Below are 20,868 nucleotides of genomic sequence, written 5' to 3'. Positions count from 1 at the left end.
ATAAGGAAATCTGCGGTGGAGCCAGGGGACATTGATAGGCTATTGAACAAATACTTCATATCTGTCTTCACCCAAGAGAATGAAGAGGTAGATACAGAACTCGGGGAGAGAGACTGTGAGGTTCTTGAGCATATTGTCATAGGGAGTGACAAATTTTTAATTGCTTTCTGGGCTCGGGGGAGGTGCCAGAGGATTGGAGAACAGCTAACGTCATCCTACTGTTTAAGAAAGGTTGTAGAGATAAACCAGGGAGCTACAGACCAGTGAATGTCACGTCAGTGATGGGGAAACTATTGGAGAAAATTCAGAAGGAGAGAATCTATCTCCACTTGGAGAGGCAAAATTTGATCAGCATGGCTTTGTCAGAGGAAAGCCATGCCAAACAAATTGATTGACTTTTTTGAGTATGTGACCAGGTCTGTTGATTTCCTAAAAGCCTTTGACATGGTCCCACATGGAAAACGTATACAGACGGCAAATTCACATGGGATACAGGGTACCTTAATAAGACTAGGGAGGTTATGTTGCAATTGTATAAGGTGTTAGTGAGGCCACACCTGGAGTATTGTGTTCAGTTTTGGTCTCCTTACTTGAGAAAGGACGTACTGGCAGTGGAGGGTGTGCAGTGGAGATTCACTAGGTTAATCCCAGAGCTGAAGGGGTTGGATTATGAGGAGAGGTTGAGTAGACTGGGACTGTACTCGTTGGAATTTAGAAGGATGAGGGGGGATCTTATAGAAACATTTAAAATTATGAAGGGTATAGATAGGGAGATGCGGGCAGGTTGTTTCCACTGGCGGGTGAAAGCAGAACTAGGGGACATAGCCTCAAAATAAGGGGAAGTAGATTTAGGACTGAGTTTAGGAGGAACTTCTTCACCCAAAGGGTTGTGAATCTATGGAATTCCTTGCCCAGTGAAGCAGTTGAGGCTCCCTCATTACATGTTTTAAGGTAAAGATAGATAGTTTTTGAAGAATAAAGGGATTAAGGGTTATGGTGTTCGGGCCGGAAAGTGGAGCTGAGTCCACAAAAGATCAGCCATGATCTCATTGAATGGCGGAGCAGGCTCGAGGGGCCAGATGGCCTACTCCTGCTCCTAGTTCTTATGTTCTTATGTTCTTATAAGGTGGATTCAAAATTGGCTTAGCTGTAGGAGACATAGAACATTACAGCGCAGTACAGGCCCTTCGGCCCTCGATGTTGCGCCGTCCTGTGAAACCCCTCTAAAACCCTCTACACTATTCCCGTATCGTCCATATGCCTATCCAATGACCATTTGAATGCGTTTAGTGTTGGCGAGTCCACCACTGTTGCAGGCAGGGCGTTCAAAGACTGCTTGTGACTGGAAGCCAGCGCCCAGTGGCGTACCACAGGGATCTATGCTGGGTCCCCTATTGATTTGTCATTGATTTGACATCTATCACTGGGGGGGTAGGATCATCAATGGTGCAATTGAGTGCCTTGGATTACAGGAAGATAGAGATGGGATGGTCAAATGGGTAGAAAAGTGGCTGATGGAATTAAACCCTGAAAAGTGTGAGGTGATAAATTTTGGAAGTAGAAATTAGACAATGAAGTATTCAATAAATGGCATGACACTGGGAAGCTCCAAGTGTTATGGGAGTGGCGTTTTCAGAACCCCAAAATGTATCATGGAGTTCAACCAACCTCTCCCTTTAATGTATTGTTGCTTTTGAAGCACACGGCTTGGTCTCCAGGTGTGGTATTACAATTATGGACATGTGGGTTTTTAAACACAAAACAATGTCTATTCCATGAATTCAACTTAAACTTTTTAAATAAACATTGGATCACTTAACACCCCTTACTTCCAAGATAACCCCGAAAATAATAAAACACTGAATAATCCCTCAAAATGTTCCTTCAAACCTCCAAAAGACTTAACACCTTTAAACAGAAACACATCAGGTTAAAGACATTACTATTATGAGTTCAAATCACCCAAATGATTCAGAGATAGTCTTTCATGGCAGAGATCACAGCAGATCCAGCTCACTGCAAACACAGACACACCCAAGCTCTTTTTCTCAAAACTGAAACTAAAACAGAAGTGAACTCATCTCAGCTCCCCCCACCCTCTGACATCACCTCAGTAATATGAGCTGCTCTATTTCTTAAAGGTACATTGCTTAAACATCCATTTCTTAAAGATACTCTCACATGACACAAGGAACAAAGGGACCTTGGCATGTTTGACCATAGATCTCTGAAGGCAGAAGAGAAGGTTAATAGGGTGTTGAAAAAGGCATATGAGACACTTGCCTTTATCCATTGATGCTTAGATTACAAAAGGAGAGAGGTTATGTTGGAGTTTGGTGTTTGAACTTTGGTGAGGCCACAGCTGGAGCACTGTGTGCAATTCTGGTGGCCACATTATAGGAAGGATGTGATTGCACTAAAGGCGGTGCAGAGAAGATTCACCAGAATGTTGCCTAGGATGGAACATTTAAGTTATGAAGAGAGATTGGATAGGCTTGGGTTGTTTTCACTGGAGCAGAGAAGATTGAAGGGTGACCTGATTGAGGTGTGCAAGACTATGAGGGGCATGGACAGGGAACAGCTGTTTCCCTTCATTGAAGGGTCAGTTATGAGGGGACACAAGTTCATGGTGAGGAGCAGGAGCTAGGGGGAATTTGAGGAAAAGCATTTTTACCCAGAGGGTGGTGACGGTCTGGAATGCACTGCGTGGGAGAGTGGTAGAAGCGGGTTGCCTCACACCCTTTGAAAAGGACTTGGAACATCATAACATTTAAGGCTATGGGCAGGTCAGGTGTTTTTCATGCTATTGGGACTTTTTAAAGAGGACAACACAATCCCGCCTGCCTCGTCCATCAGAATACAGATATGGGCCCTTCCACTGGCAGCATATGAGTATTCGTTCAAGCATCAACCATATACCCAAATTGCAGACGCGTTCAGCAGACTACCATTGCCTACGTGCCCTCCGCCTGCCCCGCAGTCCGATGAAGTGGTAGCTACGTTAATCTTTATGGGTACGATCCCGGTTATGGTGTCCCAGATACCGGAATGGACACAGATGGATTCCATACTGTCCAAGTCCACTACATAGTTCTGTAGGAGGGCCAGCATCAGTATTTATCCGAGCAGCTCTGGGCATTTTCAACTGAGTTCAGTGTTAAATATGGTACCCTGCCGTGGGGAACGCTTGTTGCCGTTGCAAGCAATCCCCAAGATTCCAATTTGTGGAACTTGCATAACGGACACCCAGTAGTGTTGAAAATGAAGATGCTCGCTTGCACCCGAAGGTGGCCCAACAATGCAAGTTTGTCAGAAGTAGCAGAAGCTTGCACCCGCCGCACTGCTTCACCCTTGGGAGTGGCCGGGACGGCCTTGGGTGTGGCTAGATGAGGGTGGAGTCATGCCCGGAAGTGGCGGTCTTCGAGGTATCAGACCAGCCAGATCTATTCCTGGGGAGGAGGGTGGACGCCCTTGCCTTTGCCTCCCTGATCGCCCGCCGTAGAATCCTGTTCAGCTGGCCGTTCAGGAGCACCACCCAAAGCTGCAGACTGGCTGTCTAACATCTCAGAATCTCTCCAAATGGAGAAAATCAAATTGCCATCCGAGGGTCAGATGACAGCTTCCACAGAACATGGGAGCCATTCACCTAATTGTTCTGGGACCTGTTTGTGGCCAACGAAAAAGCAGAAGAATAGCCAGGTAGCCAAGAATCGGGAAAGTAGCCGAGGTGGGGATGGAAGGATAGACCGGGAGAGGGGGGTGGGGGGTGACAGCTAAACCTAAGAGGAAAGAAAGGCGACCCACAGGGGATGGGGAGGGGCGGGGAAGGGGGCAGGCAGGAGGGGGGGAAGAGGAGACAGGGAACAATAGAGGGGAACCAGTGAGGTGGGGGGGGAGGCAAGGGAATGACAACCGGAAGGAGGGCATGGGAAACGATAACAAACTTGGCATCGACAGGAGCAAAGAACAAGGAAAATCCGGGTGAGAGATGGGACGAATGGCTGAAGCAGAGGTGATCGCGAGACGACAACGGTAGCGAAAACCGTCCGGGAGAAGCAAGCGACAACACCAACACCAGATCCATTCGCGTATTGCCCTCTGTAATTGTTTCCCCGGCGCCCAAATGTATATGTACCTCCCCCAGTTACCCCCCCCCCCCCCCACAAACAGATACCTACTTATGTGCTAAAAACAATATTGCCAATTGTAGAGCTGCTGTTGTTGAGCTAGCACATAATACCCTACCAGTCATTTTATTCTAACTTTTTTTTTGTTTGTTTTTATTTTCTCTTCTATGTATATATATATGTATTCTATTTTGTGTACATAATTGTAAATATACTTTGTTCAAAAAACCCAATAAACAAACATTTATTAAAAAAAATGGGTTGGTGCAGACTCGATGGGCCGAATAGCCTACTTCGGCACTGTATGTTCTATGTTCCATGCTCTAATTGTGATATTTCCCCTCGTGGCTGCCTACTTTCTCAGCTAGTGAGCCAGCAGGCGGCTGGCTTTGTCTCTGTGCCCCTAAAAGGTCCCCTGTGTCTCGCGAGTTGGCGGACTGCCTTCCTCGCGGAGAGCAGGTCAAAGTCCATTTGTCGCTTTTACCTCTTGCCTGAAGCTGAACGGTTAGGGCCTCGGAGTATTGCCGCTCTACCTCCAGTATGGATTCCACCAGTTGTTGCCTAGCCACCCTTTCCTGCCTGTAGCTACATGCCTTATAGGCAATAATCTCGCCTCTGACCACAGTCTTCAGCACCTCCCAGAACGTGGAGGGTGGGATCTCCCCATTCTGGTTATTGGTAATATACCCGGCTGTGGCCTGTGTTATTTTCTCACAAAAAGCCTTGCCGCCAACCTCACGCCCATAAAGTGTGGAAGCGTGGTTGGAAGAAAGAGAACTCCTTCTCCCCTGGACGCGTTGGTGGCTGCAAGATTCATGCGTCGCGTGCGACGGCACCGCTGAACACTACCACCTCCATCGACAGTCGTGCAGATGGACAGCACACAACTCCCACCACCAACCCCCCCCCCCCCCCCCCCCCCCCCCCCCCTCCGTGTACACTGCTGCACTTCGAGATCACCCTTACCACTGCGGCAAAACGGTATGGCACGACATTGATGGCTGTGTCAGCGGATGTGATCAGTGCCATGTTGAATGATGACAGCCCGCTCTGCGATGAGCTGTGAGCTCAGAATCGTTAGACAAAGTCTGACTCATGGCAATAGCTGAACCATCCATCTCGGTGGTCACTGAGTTAGTCAGGGACACTCCATCACGTGCCCGCGTAGGGTAGCTGTGTGAGGGGGTGGGGGGGAAGGGACTGCACGACCGGCACCGAAGTTTCACCGCTCGTCAACCCCAGCGACACTCGGTCACCATCACGATCCCGTGGCAACGGAAAAATCACACAGTCTTACAAGTTAGGTGCAACAGTGAGTTTAATGGTAAATATTAAGTACAGATGCCCTAGCCCCTACAACTAAACTGTGCCCTTCATCCGTGCCACCTTACTATGTGTCCCTCTTCATTGCCTTATGGGCCCTACCACTACGTCTAAGTGAATCCCCAGATGGTACAGCAGGAGTGGACGTGGACTGCTGAGAATCACGCCCTGCGATATGTCTCCCCGTCGGCACTCTTTTCCTGGGGCGACCCGCCCTTGATGGGCCAGGCTGCTCCGCGGGCGTTTCGGATGACGTGGTACCACCCTGCTCTGCCCGCTGCCCACCCGATGCACCAGGGATGGGACGGGGGGAGGCCGAGCCTTCAGGGACGTCCCGTGATGGAGTTAATGGGACGGGCCCCAGAACCTCCTCCTCCCTCGGGGAGCCCGGTGCCCCCCGGGTCTCACTGTGGGACGGAGGTGCGAGCGGGGAGGTGCATCGTCGCCCCACCGACACCTGGCGCTGCCAGTCCTGGAGGCCTGCAACGGTATCGACCAGGGTCCGAAGGTTCGCTGAGACGGAGTCCAGGGAGTGAGACATTCCCGCCAGGGACTGTGCGACCTCAACCTGTGAGTGCGTGACGCCATCCAGCACGTGCGTCAGGCAGTCTATGCTCTCCGCGACTGACTGCTGGGACTGTGCCATGGCCTGCTGGGACTGTGCCATGGCATGCTGGGACTGGGCCATGACCTGGTGAGACTCGGCTAGGGCCCGTAGCAGCCGGCAATGTCATGTTGGCTCTGGTGCATTGCTGCCTGTGCGGTGTCGGCCTGGGTGGCTGCCATGAGCGGCACCACTCCCTGCATCTGGACGCGGTTTGACTCCTCTAACTGCGTCTGCGGCTGCTGGAAGACGGCCCTCATCCCGTCATTGTGTCCCTGGGTTTCAAAATGCATCGGCTGTCCAGGTGGGTCGAGTAAATCCAGGAACCCGGGAAACGTCTGGCCGCCAGCTGGATGCTGGGCCTGGGCTGCCCTCCGACCGTCCAGCCCCTTGGCTGCTCCGTCCTCCAACTGCTGTACCGGCTCAGCTGTGTGGTGCACACCAGACCGTGACCCAGGAGCCTCATCACTTAATTGCCCAACCGAGGGTGAGTGTCTCTAGGATGATGGATGGTGTGGGAGACAGCAGTGCCGCAAGCTCTAGGTCCTCGTCTGTCAAAAATTCAGGAGTGTCCTGGTCCCAGTCATATCCCAGCGCAGGGCACACGTGGCCCATGTCTGGTTCTGCGTTGGGTGAGTCCGTTGACTGCGTCGCCGTCCTCTGGGCGTCCTGCTCGAGAGTCCCGAATTTGGAGGATGGCACTCCTGGCCGACCTCCTGCCACCCTCTGGCGTGCGGCCCTGGGTGCGATGGTTGTCGTGGATGGTCGCCTGTGTGTGCCACCAGACGGCCCTGGGCGTTCGTCAGCACGCCCTAGGGAAAAGAATAATACGGGGTTAGTTAGACACGCTCAGCTGGGCGTAGGATGATCCAGTGGGTAGAGTGTGAGGGGACAGAGGATGGGGGGTCCAGTGAGTAGAGTGTGAGGGGAAAGAGGATGGGGGATCCAGTGGGTAGAGTGTGAGGGGACAGAGGATGGGCTGGGGGGGGGGGGGGGGGGGGGGGGGGGGTTGTCATGCAGAGTTGTCTCACTTGGTTCTCCACCTCCAACCTCGCCTTGCGCGACCTCCCGGGTGGCAGATCCCCCAGCAAGGTCCAGTGCCCTCTGCTCGAACACTGTCAGGGGGTGCATAATGGGTGAACCCCATCCGGTTCTGTTGCGCTCCCGGCTGTTGTGAGCAGTCTTGTCCTGTTTGGGGGGGGGCAATTCAGCAGGTATCATCAGGGCGTTCAGATATTGGCATAGGGTGGGGGGAAAGTTGCAGCCACACCATGGCATCTCTCATGGGGGTCGCAGCGCTCATGTGGGTCTGTGACAACTTTGTTAACCACCCTCCACCCCCTCCCCCTCGTGCCCGGGGGGGGAGGTGGGTGATGAGGGACATGGGGGGGGGGGGGGGGGGGGGGGGGATGGTTGTGACCCCGGGGGCACTTACCCTGGCAGCCCTGGTGTGGTCGTGAAGCTTCATGCGGCACTGCTCCACAGACCGAGGGGTCTGCCCCATAGCACTGACTGCCGTGCCCACCTCATGCCAGGCCCGTCGCTGGAAGGTGGCGATGCCCTCATCTTGGGCAGATGATGCCCCTGCGCTGCTCCACCTCATCGAGGAGGGTCTCGAGGTCTGTATCATGGAACCTTGGGGCGGCCCTCCGTACTCTTGACATTTTCACCCCCTCCATTGTTATTGTCGTTCGTGCCCTTTTACGACGCGGAGCGGCGTCATTCGGGCGTCAATCGGACGTCGCGGGCTTCAGACGTCACCTCCCCTCCCCCGTGTTTCGCGTGGCCCCGCTCCTAGCCCATTTCCGGGGCCAGAATCGATCGCGATCGGGGCCGTTTCGCACCGTCGTGGAACTCGACCGAGTTCACAATGGTTTTCCCGATGCAGCGCGGCATCGGAGAATCGCGCCCACAGGGTGTAAACTAACAAAATTGAAACAAAGTCCTGTGAGGAACGTGTTTAGCGTCGAGAAACAGCATGCTATCTATTGGGACTTTGTTGCAATTTGGGGCTTCAGCGGGGAATGCCCCACTGAGGCCGCACTTAATCCTATTTCCTGCACTGAGGAGCTCTGCTGACTGGAACTCCTCAGGGCAGGAAGAGATTGGGACGCCATTTAAAAATGGCGTCCCAATCTCTTGACCCCCACCCCCCCCAAACATGAACGCCGGACCCCCCCCCCCCCCCCCCCCCCCGCCCCCAAAGCCTCAGCTCACTGAGAAGGGGGTCCTCTGAGCCCACCCCACCACCCCACCTCACATACGCAGGGCATCCCCGGGCCCGATCCCTGCCAAGGAAAAATGCCAACCTGGCAGCTCCACCTGGGCATCTTGGCCTGTGTCAGGTAGCACCTTGGCATTGCCAAGGTGACCAGGAGGCACCAGCAGTGTCAGGGTGCCACCTTTCCCGGAGGGAGACCCCTGAAGCTCAGTGTGGTTCCCATTTGTGGGGACCAAAACTGAATGGCACTCGCCCACAGTCTCCGAGGCAAAGTGTTTAGGTCCCACGGCCTTGGTAGATTAGGCGAGTGCAGATTAGAGCAGTTAGTTTCTACCAAGTCTCTACCAGCCCAAAAGGCTGCACGGCAAATAGATCCCTCTTTCAGGATCTACACGTCTCATCACGACTCACGAGGTCTAATGCAACCTCGTGAGATTGGTGATCTGAATTTGTGTGGGGGATCAATATTTTGCAAATCTGCATATTAGAGTGAGACAGTTTCACTCTAATATGCAGATTTGCAAAATACTGATTTAATGGTAAAAAAAAGCCCCGTTGTGGGCAGGTTTAGCTGGGTTTTTCTTGCACTTGTAGCACTAGGAACCACCCCGCTATCGAACGGGACTGTTATTTTTTTCATGTGCTGCACTTAACCTTCATTCCCTGCACTGATTTTAAATGTCGCCCCAATCTCTCAATCAACTCTCTGGACCCCCAACGCTCAATTTACCTGTTGGGGGTTTTTGAGCGGGGGGCATGCCACCTCATAAGAGCAGGCCATCCCCAACGTGGGCCCTCACCCCTTCCCCTCCATTCCAGAACCATGATAGGGTCCTCCTTGTCCTCACTTGCCACCCCACCAGCCTCTGTATTTAAAGTGCTATCCTCAGCCAACTCCAGCATGAAAATATCACGTAATATATCTTCCCCTCAACGCCGTTGGCAGTCCGTAACAGGTCGCTCCCTCCGCGACACCCTCGTACCCTTCTCAATCATGCCCACTTCCCCTTCCAACAGCAACTTCCCTTGCAATTGCTGAAGGCGCAATACCTGTCTCTTTACCTCCTCTCTCCTCACCATTCAAGGCCCTAAACACTCCATTCAGTTTCATTTGCACCTCCTTCAATTTGACCTGTATCTGCCGCTCCCAAAGCGATCTCTTCTTCTCTTCTACATTGGAGAGACCAAATGCAGACTGTGTGACCGCTTTGCGGAACACGTTCACTTAGTCCACAAGCATGACTCCAACATTCCTGTTGCTTGCCACTTGTTCTGCCCACATGCCCATCCCTGGCCTTCTGCAATGTTCCAGTAAAGCCCAATGTAAACTGGATAAGCAGCATCTCATCTTCTGATTGGGCAGGTTACAGTTCTCTGGATGCAACATGATTGTTTTCCTCCTGCTTAAACCCTTTCCTGTTTTGAATATCCCAAATATTTATTTTCTCAAAGCAAAATCCTCAAGACTGTTTCTTGTTCTTAAAGTTGCTACATTTTGTTGCAAGCTCACAGCTATAGTTTAATATCGATTACATTTTGCCTCTCTTCAGTTCTGATGAAGATCAGGCGGATTTAACTTTGATTCTCTCCCTACAGATGCTGCCAGACCTTCTGAGTTTTTCCAGGACTTTTTGTTCTTGCTTCAGAATCCAGTATCTGCAAGATTTTGCTAATTTAATAGGTCTAATCAAGCAACAGTACAAAGTTTTTTTTTAATTCTTTTTATAAATTTAGAGTACCCAATTATTTTTTCCAATTAAGGGGCAATTTAGCGTGGCCAATTCACCTAACCTGCACATCTTTGGGTTGTGGGGGCGAAACCCACGCAGACACGGGGAGAATGTGCAAACTCCACACGGACAGTGACCCAGGGCCGGGATTCGAACCCGGGTCCTCAGCGCCATAGGCAGCAATGCTAACCACTGTGCCACCGTGCTGCCCCACAGTACAAAGTTAACATAACTTCTCTACTTTTGAATTCTATTCACTAGACATAAACTCAGGTGCTTGTTTTGGTTTTTTTATGGCCTTATTTACCTGTCACTACTTTTAATGATGTGTGTATTTGTACTCCTAGGTTCCTTTGCTCCCCTATCACATTTAGATTCTTATTTTCCATATGTGCCCTCGTTATTTTTTCTTGCCGAAATGTAGTAACTGACAAATTTTGTGTTAAAACTATTTGCGATTTAAATGCCCAGTTGACAATTTTATTAGAGTCTTTTTAAAAATTTGATGCAATTCCTTTTGTCCTATTTGTGTTTTTTGCCATCTCTCCCAATCTCCTTGTGTGCTTCCTTGCCGTGTTCTCCCCTGCAGTTTATGTGCATAGTGTACAGCCCTTTCCTCCATTTTTCATTTGTGCCTGTATCGGTTCATGGTGTCTCAGTAGTGTTTGTTATTGCTTTTTAGCTGGATATACATTTCCTAGTCTTTTAAATTTTATGTTTTCCATTGTTATTTTATATCATGGTTTAATATTGTTAACGTACCTTCAGAATTCCCCCATCCCATCAAGCTAACATTTCCACAAGCCTCCTATCCCGCCATCCCACTAGAAAAGAATCACTAGTGGAATTCTCCAACGGTGGGATTCTCAGGCACCCATGCACGGCAGGTTTCCCGACGGCGACAGGTTGGCCACAATAGGAAACCCATTGGCCGGCAGCAGGAACGGAGAATCCCGCTACTGGCTGGGGCACGCCGCATTGAAAAACGCAGCTCGCGGACCAGAGAATTCCACCCCACATTTTTGCTTTGCTTAAATCTGATAAACAAATGTAAGCAGATAATCTGTAGAAGCTGATGTTAACTGATGATGTTAGTTCTGAATATGCTCTGCCACCATTTTGATGGCCAGTGCAGATGAATAGACTTGGATTAATTGTTCTTCTCTATGTTTGTAGTGGTGATGTGGCCACCATGCTTGAACGGTTTTGGAGGGGGAGTGTTTTTATATTACGTTAGAATATTGGAGCAAATAAGCAATGTTGTAAAAATAGAGAATGGTAGAAGTACACAACAGGTCAGGTTGCATCTGTGGGGCGGGAAATAATAGTGAATGTTGCAGGCTGATAAATTTTCATCAGAAATCTTCTGATGAAACATCATGGACCTGAAACGTCAACTCTGTGCTGAATTTTCCTATTTGTATGCAGACTGGCAGTGGGATGTAGGGGGTGGGGGGGAGGGGGGGACGGAGTTGCATTGAAGCCATCGGTGTCAACTGTGGCTTTCTCGCCGCATTGTTAGGTAGATTGAAAGAAAAAGCCAAGATGTAGATCTCCCAACATCACGATTGAGCCAGCCCCGTCAGCAACTTAGTTTTTTGAAGGCTGTGATGTCATTTTTCAAAGCTGCCCTGGTACACAAAATAGGTCTGGGACTCTCTCTCTCTCCCCCCCCCCCCTCCCCCCCCAACCCGTGGGATACTTATGCTCCCCAATGATGCACTCGCCTGGGCTCCTTTGGTGGGTATGCCTGCCAGCTACATGCCATGGGAGTCTAGTCATACTTCAAAGTCCAAAGACGTGCAGCTTAGGTGGATTAGCCATGCTAAATTGCCCTTAGTGTCCAAAAGGTTAGGAGGGGTTATTGGGTTACGGGGAATAGGGTGGAAGTGAGGGCTTAAGTGGATCAGTGCAGACTCGATGGGCTGAATGGCCTCCTTCTGCACTGTATGTTCTATGTTCACACCAGTGTGCCCTCATACCAGCATGAATGGATAATCTAACCAAGGGAGTGATGATCAGGGGTAGAGGGCTGATATTTGGATTCAAATTTATTATAATGGGGTTCCCAACATTGAACATTGGGATTCCAGTTATGTCACCAGGAGGGGTGGTGGGGACAATTACCGCAATACGTCACACTGATCTAAAACGTGATTTGGGTCTCTCGCGAGATTTTCCACTTACTTCGCCATTCATGCCAGAACAGAACGGGAACGGAAAATCCCTGTCTCTGTTTCTCTTTCCTGCTCGGTGTTTCCAGCATTTTCTATTTTTATTTCAGAGTTCTGACATCCTCGGTATTTGCTTTTTTAAAATGACTGTAAACCGGATTGCACTGCACAGGGGGCCAGCACGGCACTGGAGTGCTTCACGCAGCTCCAGCTGCCGATACGGGCGCCAGCACGGCTGGTGCGTGTCTGCGCACGCACGCTATGGCTTGCATGGGTTGCCATCTCTGCGCCGGCCTCCGGGCAATATGGCAGAGCCCTACAGGGGCCCAGCGCGGAGGAACATAGGCCTCCCCCGCAATTAGCCTGCCCGCCGATTGGTTGGCCCCGATTGCGGGCGTGGCCAACGCGGAGGACCCCCCCCCCGCCCTCCGAGTCAGATCCCCCCTCCCCCTCGAACAGGACGGCCCCCGCAGCCAGAACGCCGAGGCCACGCTGGGTAGGACCAGACACGAACGACGCCGGCGGAACTCGGCGGGCATTTGGCGTGGAGAACACGGCCCCCGACCGCACTGTGCCAACTGCGCTGGCGCAATTGGTTGCCCAGCGTCGCGGGAGTCACGCCCCCCCCCCCCCCCCCCGCCCATTTTCTCCGACCCAGCACAGGATCAGAGAATCCCACCGTGTGTTTTTATTACACATGAAGGAACAGAAGCGTGATCATGTTTAGAACTGAAATCAACTGATTTCGAATTGTTTGAGCTATTGCTGTTGGATGTTTTTGAGGGAATCACAGTATTTTCCTCGTAAAGAAATATGGCTAGTTCAATCCCTTTTTTTATTTTTGCTGTCCAGGAACAGATACCACGGGAGGGATTCTCTGCTCCGCTGCGCCAGATTTCTGCCTCACCACGCCAGCGGGATACTCCGTTTCGCCGGCCGGTCAATGGGGCAGCCCCACGCCATTGGGAAACCCCCGGGTGCCGGCAAAATGGAGCATCCAACCAGCGGAGAATCCCGCCCCACATGCTTGTCAAAAATAATAAGTGATAGTGTTTCAAATGATGCAAAACAAGAACTCTGAGCATTCACAGAATGCCAATAAACACTTGTGTATTAAAGCAGCTGTCTAAAGTATCGCCAGGGCAGATTCTAGCCCCACAACGAATTATAAGAATTCTCTTTCCTAATGCCAACCCACTTGCTTCCCACTCCCAAGACCACAGATGTAATTTCAGAGGCTTCTCAAAGGGAATAAATACAGGAAGGGAATGCCCTGATGAACACATGTAATTCCTCATCCTGATTGTATCAAGAAAAATGCATACATCAGTTTGCATTCAGGCTATATTGAGGTGGATAGAAAACTGGTTGGCAGAGAGGAAACAAAGTAGGGATTAATGGGCCCTTTTTAAATTGGCAGGCAGTAACCAGTGGGGTACCACAGGGATCGGTGCTGGGACCCCAGCTATTCACAATATATATTAATGATTTGGATAAGGGAACAAAATGTAACATTTCAAAGTTTGCAGATAATACCAAATTAGGTGGGAGGGTAAATTGTGACGAGGATGCAGGGATCCTACAGTAAGATCTGGACAGGTGGGCAAGTGGGTAAACCAATGGCAGATGCAGTATAATTTGGATAAGTGTGAGGTTATTCATTTTGGAAACAAAAACAGGAAAGCAGATTACTACTTGAATGTTTGTAAATTTGGAGAGGGGAGTGTGCAGCGGGATCTGGGTGTACTTGTGCACCATTCGCTGAAGGTAAGCATGCAGGTGCAGCAGGTGGTAAAGAAGGCTAATGGTATTTTGGCCTTCATTGCGAGAGGTTTCGAGTATAGAAGCAGGGATGTGTTGCTGCAATTGTACAGGGCCTTGGTGAGGCCACACTTGGAGTATTGTGTGCAGTTTTGGTCTCCTCTGAGGAAGGATGTTCTTGTGATCGAGGGAGTGCAGCGAAAATTTACCAGACTGATTCCAGGGATGGCGGGACTGACATAGGAGAGATTGACTAGGTTGGGATTGTTCTCAATGGAGTTCAGAAGAATGAGGGAGGATCTCAAAGAGACTTATAAAATTCTAACAGGACTAGACAGGGTGTTTGCAGGGAAAATGTTACCAATGATGGGTGTGTCCAGACCAGGGGGCCACAACCTGAGGATCAGGGTAAACCATTTCGGACAGAGATAAGGAGATATTTCTTCACCCAAAGAGTGGTGAGCCTGTGGAATTTATTACCACAGGAAGTAGTTGATGCTAAAACTTTGAATATATTCAAGAGGCGGCTGGGATATAGAACTTGGGAGAATGGAATCAAAGACTATGGGGAGAAAGCAGGATTAGGCTATTGAGTTGGATGATCAGCCATGATCATGATGAATGGCGGAGCAGGCTCGAAGGGCCAAAAGGCCTCCTCCTGCTCCTATCTTCTGTTTATCGCTGTGTGTAGTCTCAATCTTGTGATCTTTTCCAAGTTATATTCTAAGAACCACAATATAGAACTGGGTGTCGAAGAAACTTTGAGGATTTAAGCAGGACTGAGAAGAGACCAATCCTTCCTCAGATGGAGAATATTCAATTGCATGAACTAAATTAGTTATCCATTTTCACTGTTCCATCCTGGACAGTTATTCTGTAACTAGCTACCCGACTATTTATAAAAGATCTAATTGACATCCCCTTTTGCTGGGAGTCTCTTCCAACTCGATCCACTATGTTGGGAAAACAATTCTAATCTCCAAGATTCGCTTAACGTTTACATCATCTATACCATTAATCACCTTAACCATCTCGATCAAGTATAAAATATATCCAGCTCATTTAACAGGAGCAGGAAGCCTGAACCTGCAATCCACATCCAAATATTGGAGCCACTCTGGGATGTCGACTAATTAGAGAGTTTGTCCATTTAGGAGGCTGTAAACATGAAAATTCAGTACGGTTGACTTGATTTATTCTGAGCTTTGTTATAAATATTGGTGACCATTTATCAGCTGCCTGCCAATAAGACCATGAACAGAAATTGCTCTCCCTTGGGTTCAGAGTGTCCGAATGTGTCGATTTTACTTAAAACTTAGGCAGACACAATTACAAGTAACGTTGAAATCAGTATTCCCAAAAAATTGTACATATCTCTTGCTGCCAATACTAAGAGATTGAAGAGTTTTAGTCTTTATCTACCAATGAGGCAGTAGCGCTAACACACTGCAAAATTCCAGGCCCATACAATTTAACAAAGAAGAAACATAAGCACTAATAGAATTGAGTTACAAGGGGCAGGTTTCTCCAATAATGGGTTCTGTCCCCACGCCTGTGTCAAAACATGGGCGTTTCACTCTGGATTTTCCTTGAGAAAGTCCAGAGGTATTCTCCAATTTGCACGGGGGGTAGCAGGGCTGCAGAGTGCTCCTCACAGCTCTGGCTGCAGATACTGGGCACTGCACTTTCGGTTGGGAGTCCATGCATGCGCATGGCGGCAGCCTGCGGTGGCCGCCCCGTGCGACTTGGCAGACTCAGCCCACGGAATGGCACCATTAGGTCCCCCCGAGATCACGGGCACCCGCGGATTGGTGCCACCCGATCGCTTGCCTGGCCGTCTGAGCGGTGAAGGATTTCCCCGTCCCCCCCACCAGGGCGCCCATTTCCGACAGGCAAAACGTGGTTAGAACGTGGTCAGCAACTTGGACAGGTGTCCTCACAGAATCGCCGCGGGGCCCTCTGTCAATGGCCCCCTACCCGCGCCGCGTAGACAGTGCGCATGCGATTTGCGGCGATTCTCCGGGGACTGGAGAATCACGGGGGCGGTGTCACGCCTGATTTCAGCGTCAACACCCATTCTCCCACCCCACGCCGATCGCGATTTCGGCGCGGAGACTCGGAGAATCCCGTCTCGGGTTTACAGACTGAAAGCATTAAGGAATTACAGTCTAGACCTCTTATTTTAGGGATGAACATATCCTTGCTCATCAAAGCATCAGTGTATATTTGAAAGTATATTGTGCAAAGTTACACGCAAGCCATTGAATATAAAAGCTAATAGGTTCATCTAAAATGTTGTTACGGTTCTTAGAGTATTAGGCTCCACGCCAAAGGAAGGATATTGAGGCTTTAGAGAGAGTATAGTGAAGGTTCAGTAGGATGTTGTCTGGAATGAGAAAATATAAATAGGAAGACTTAAAAATTTGGATTTATTTTTCATTTAAACAATTAGGTTATGGTGAGATGATTTAAGTGTTTCAAATGATGAAAGGGACAATGTAGATACAATCTAGCAGTTGAGGGGTGTAGAATGATGTGCCATAGATACAAGAATAGATGTAAGAGATTTAGAACTGAGAATAGGAAAGCTTCTTTACTGAGTTGTGAGGGAAGGTAAATGCTGACGCAGCCAGGTTGGGCCTAAATGCCTCTTTATGTGTTTTTTTTGTATATGGAAGGTACCCGATTGCTCCTCTGAACCAGGGCTATGAACACACCTATCCCTGGTCGTGAATTGAGTAGAATGTTGATATTGACAGATAAATCAAAAAATTGAGGTGTTTTTAAGACCATAAGACATGGGAGCAGAATTAGGCCAATCGGCTCATCGAGTCTGCTCCGCCTTCAATCATGGCTGAAATTTTTCTCAACCCCATTCTCCTGCCTTCTCCCCATAACCCCTGGTCCTCTTATTAATCAAGAACCTATCTATCCCAGTCTTAAAGACACTCAATGATTTGGCCTCCACAGCCTTCTGCGACAAGGAGTTCCACAGATTCTTCTGGCTGAAGAAATTCCTCCTCATTTCAGTGTTAAAGGATCGTCTGGTTCTAGCTTTTCCTACAAGTGGAAACATTATCTCCACGTCCACTCTATCCAGGCCTCGCAGTATCCTGTAAGTTTCAATAAGATCACCCTCATCCTTCTAAACTCCCAACAAGTACAGACCCAGAGTCCTCAACCGTTCCTCATATGACAAGCTCTTCATTCCAGGGATCATTCTTGTGAGCCTCCTCTGGACCCTTTCTAAGGCCAGAACATCCTTCCTTAGATACGGGGCCTAAAATTGCTCACAATATTCCAAATAGGGTCTGACCAGAGCTTATACAACCTCAGAAGTACATCCCTGGTCTTGTATTCTAACCCTCTCGGCATTAATGGGGACCTTCATTTCGGGCTTGAGTTAACACTATGGGTTTAAAGTATAATAGTAGACAGGTTGGTTTTGCAAGTCTTCTAATCCGTTGTTTGTTCCTGTGCAGCTGATATTAATAAGGCTATCTTGGCTAAGAAGAAACGACTGGAGGTATACACCAAATCTTCATTAAAGACCAGCAACCAAAAGATAGAGCAAGTGTGGAAAGTGCAACAAGAAGAAAGGTAATGCAGAGGAAGTTTATTTCAGGACCTGTTGGTTTATTGTGCAAATTTATATAAAATGTTCGAATGCACATGAATGTGACACAGGGAAAGGAATTGACTCATATCTCTTAAAGATTCTAATTTTATTCTGTGTCACCATTATTGGGGCATATCCTGCAGTTTTAATATTCTACCTCTCAGTTCTGATAACTGAGGGACTCTAACCAAAGCCAAAGATTTCCACAATTCAATAGGATTGTATTGTGTACATTATCATGCTATCTGATACTTGTTCGATTTCTTTTAGCTAGATACCTGATGTCCATAGGATTCATCTTGCTTAGCAGCCTCCAAACCAAACCCTTACAAAATCCACATAAACAAAATTTCTATTACAAAAACAAAATACTGCGAATGTTAGAAATCTGAAATAAAAACAAAAAATGTTGGAAAAGCTGAGCCGGTTAGTCAGTATCCCCTGGAGGGTTGACAGGTGGAATTTTCCAGTCCAGCCAGATTTCATGGCAGGAGGGAATGGAAAATTTGGAGATGTGCCAAAAAGTGGAATCCAGTTGGCCAGTAATCAATTTGGAATGTTCCCCTCATCACTTTCATGGTATACTAATGGCCTGATCTAGGTGAGGAAGTCTATTTGCAAGCCATGAATGTGAATTAGAAATGCTATTCGCCAGAAATTTCCCCTCCCAATTATGTGCCATGCCAGTGGGTTTAAAACACAGTTGGATACGAATGATGTGCAGCTGTCTTTTCTCCCTTCACTCATGACTTTGAGCAGAGTGCAACTTGCATAGCCTACCTGCAACAGGGTTACTTCTGTTTCTCACCAATGCCACTGAGGTGCCACACTGGTGGGGGTGGAGGGCTGTAGGTTTACTCTGCATTCTGGGAGGATGTGTTCTGTGGGCCTCGGGCATGGTTGGACTCTGAACACAGACCAGCATTGGGACTGGGGTTTTGGGGGGGGGGGGGGGGGGGGGGGGGGGGGGGGGGGGGTGACATTGGGCAATTGTGGTGTTGGAGTGTGGGGGAACAATGAAAGTAAGAGGGTAGACCGAGGGATGGGAAGCTGGAGCTCAATATGGAAGATTAGGGGCGTGGTCTAACCAAATTTGTTTTAAGTGTGGTAGTGAGTGGGAATCGCGGGTGTTTCCCGAAGGCCGATCCAGCGAGACCATCACCGGTATCTAACATTAATTAGGTCACTTAATGATGCCCCCTGGGCTTTACGCTGCAAATGACTGTCCCGCCAGCTACTCACTGGGCCCGCGCCTGGCAGCTCCCCACTAACGAGGAAGAGCTGCACTTAAACTGATCCCGCAGAGCAAACACCAGACAGCAAGCATGCACCACGTAGATCTGAGCTGCTATTCGGGGGTGCAGACATGGCCAGGCTGATGGACACAGTCGAGTCCAGGAGGAAAATCATGTTTCCCCGAGGGGATCGGAGGGTCAGCCTGGGAGGCGGGTGGCAGCAGCCGTCAGCTCGGGGAGTATGACCAGGAGAACCAGTGCCGCAAGAAGTTCAACGACCTCCACCAGGCCGTGCAGGTGCGTTGGCATCGACCCCCTGGCACCGATCCCACCTGCCATCCCTACCCCCCCTCGCCAACTGTGCACCTGCCGCCACCCGCACCCCACCCCGTGACTCAGCAATTGGCATCACCCCCCAGCACAATGGTGCGTTTATATATGTTCTAAACGGCCCACTGGTTTTTGCGCCTAGCGTGACGAGGCCGGTAGATCGCCCTGTATGAATATGGGGGGATGCATGCAGATGCTAGACTATTAGGGGGAGGGTTTTAGTTAATGTGTTACAAGAGGGATGATTAAATAGAGAACGATGGATGTGGGGAAGGGAGCTTCCAAATCATAGAAACATACATAGAAAATAGAAGCAGAAGTAGGCCATTCGGCCCTTCAAGCCTGCTCCGCCATTCATTATGATCATAGCTGATCATCAAGTTCAGTAGCCTGATCCCTCCTTCCCCCCATATCCCTTGATTCCTTTAGCCCCAAAAACTATATCTAATTTATTCTTGGTACATCAAGGGATGTGGGGGAAGGCGCGGATTAGACTGCTGAGTTCAATGATCAACCATGATCATAATGGCGGAGCAGGCTCGAAGGGCCGAATGGCCTACTCCTGCTTCGATTTTTTATGTATGTTTCTCTGTATTCAAAGCTCTCACAGGGGCTAATCTCTGTATGTGACCATACACACAGCCTTGAGCTTGGGAGGTGTGAGGTTCACATGGGCATGGGGCTGTTAACAGTCATGGGTTCAGGGGGAGGGCTGGAATGTCCACCACAATTACAGTGGGATCCAGGGTTACTGGGGAAGGCTGGAGAATAGCTGGAGGGAGCTCGATCTGCACATCATAAGGTTTCAGGAAGATTGGAGGGACCCAAACACTGACAGGAGGATCGAAGCTGATCCCAAAATGAAAATGCAGCACCACTATCTTGAAAATCCAAAATGGCTGCACAGTTTGAAATCAAAACTGGAAAAGAACATGCATAGGAGGAGTTTGATCGCTGGAATCGGGAATCCCATTCAGAGGCTGACAAGCTGCAGCCCTCCAGTCACCCCAGTCTCGCATCCAGTCAAGAAGATGGCTGCCACAAGACCTGCAACACGCTTCCTTGATGTGGACATCACAAAATGTTGGACGCTGTTGCGGAGAGGAGGGACACCATCCTTCCCAGGGTGCGGCGGAGACAATAGCCAGCTATTATGAATAAAGCCTGGGATGAGGTGGAAGATACAGTGAGTGCTGACAGCCTCACCAAGAGGACCGGCATGAAATGCAGGAAGAAGATGAAGACCTCCTTCGAGCAGCTTTCACTGTTGACAGCCCCATGCCCATGTGAACTCCCCCTTCAGGAACCCCCAACATATGCCCTGCCCTCTGTGGCCAGGCACCTTGCCCACATATGCCACCAGATAGAAACCTCCCCACCCCCTGCCCGCCCAAATAAAACTGCTGTGCCGACATCTCACGATATCCTTTCTGTGTTCCTATGGATAAAGGGGTCCATAATCAAATGGAGCATCAGAATACGGGCGTTGGAATGCCTGACATACGGGTCCACTTTTAAAAAAGGGCCATGGAACTCACGGGGGAGGCCTAAGAGCAAGCTGTGGCTGTCATGGAGTTTGACATGCGCTGAAGAAGTGAGAATTCTCGGCAACGTTATCCAGATGTCCTATCAAGTGAGTCTTTAATCTCTCACAGTTCTGTCCGTCCCAAAGGTAGACCCCATGTCCTTTGTATTCCAGGATCCCCATCAGACGAGGCCAGGTTGTCCTGGATCACAGCCCTCC

General features: G+C 49.5%; 1 protein-coding gene across 4 annotated transcripts in view; it reads left to right on the top strand.

Annotated features, from left to right (window-relative positions):
• The window catches only part of sycp3 (synaptonemal complex protein 3), a 260,430-nt gene that overhangs the window by 122,850 nt on the left and 116,712 nt on the right, over positions 1 to 20,868 (top strand). For all 4 annotated transcript variants that reach the window (XM_038820905.1, XM_038820904.1, XM_038820907.1 and 1 more), the window contains exons 4-5: positions 11,182 to 11,211; positions 17,418 to 17,540. In XM_038820905.1, coding sequence (XP_038676833.1) covers positions 11,182 to 11,211; positions 17,418 to 17,540 — 153 coding nt within the window. The remainder of the gene's footprint in view (positions 1 to 11,181; positions 11,212 to 17,417; positions 17,541 to 20,868) is intronic.

This window comes from Scyliorhinus canicula, chromosome 15, assembly GCF_902713615.1.
Source record: "Scyliorhinus canicula chromosome 15, sScyCan1.1, whole genome shotgun sequence".
Classification (NCBI taxonomy): domain Eukaryota; kingdom Metazoa; phylum Chordata; class Chondrichthyes; order Carcharhiniformes; family Scyliorhinidae; genus Scyliorhinus; species Scyliorhinus canicula.
This window is presented reverse-complemented; position numbering and strand designations above follow the sequence as displayed.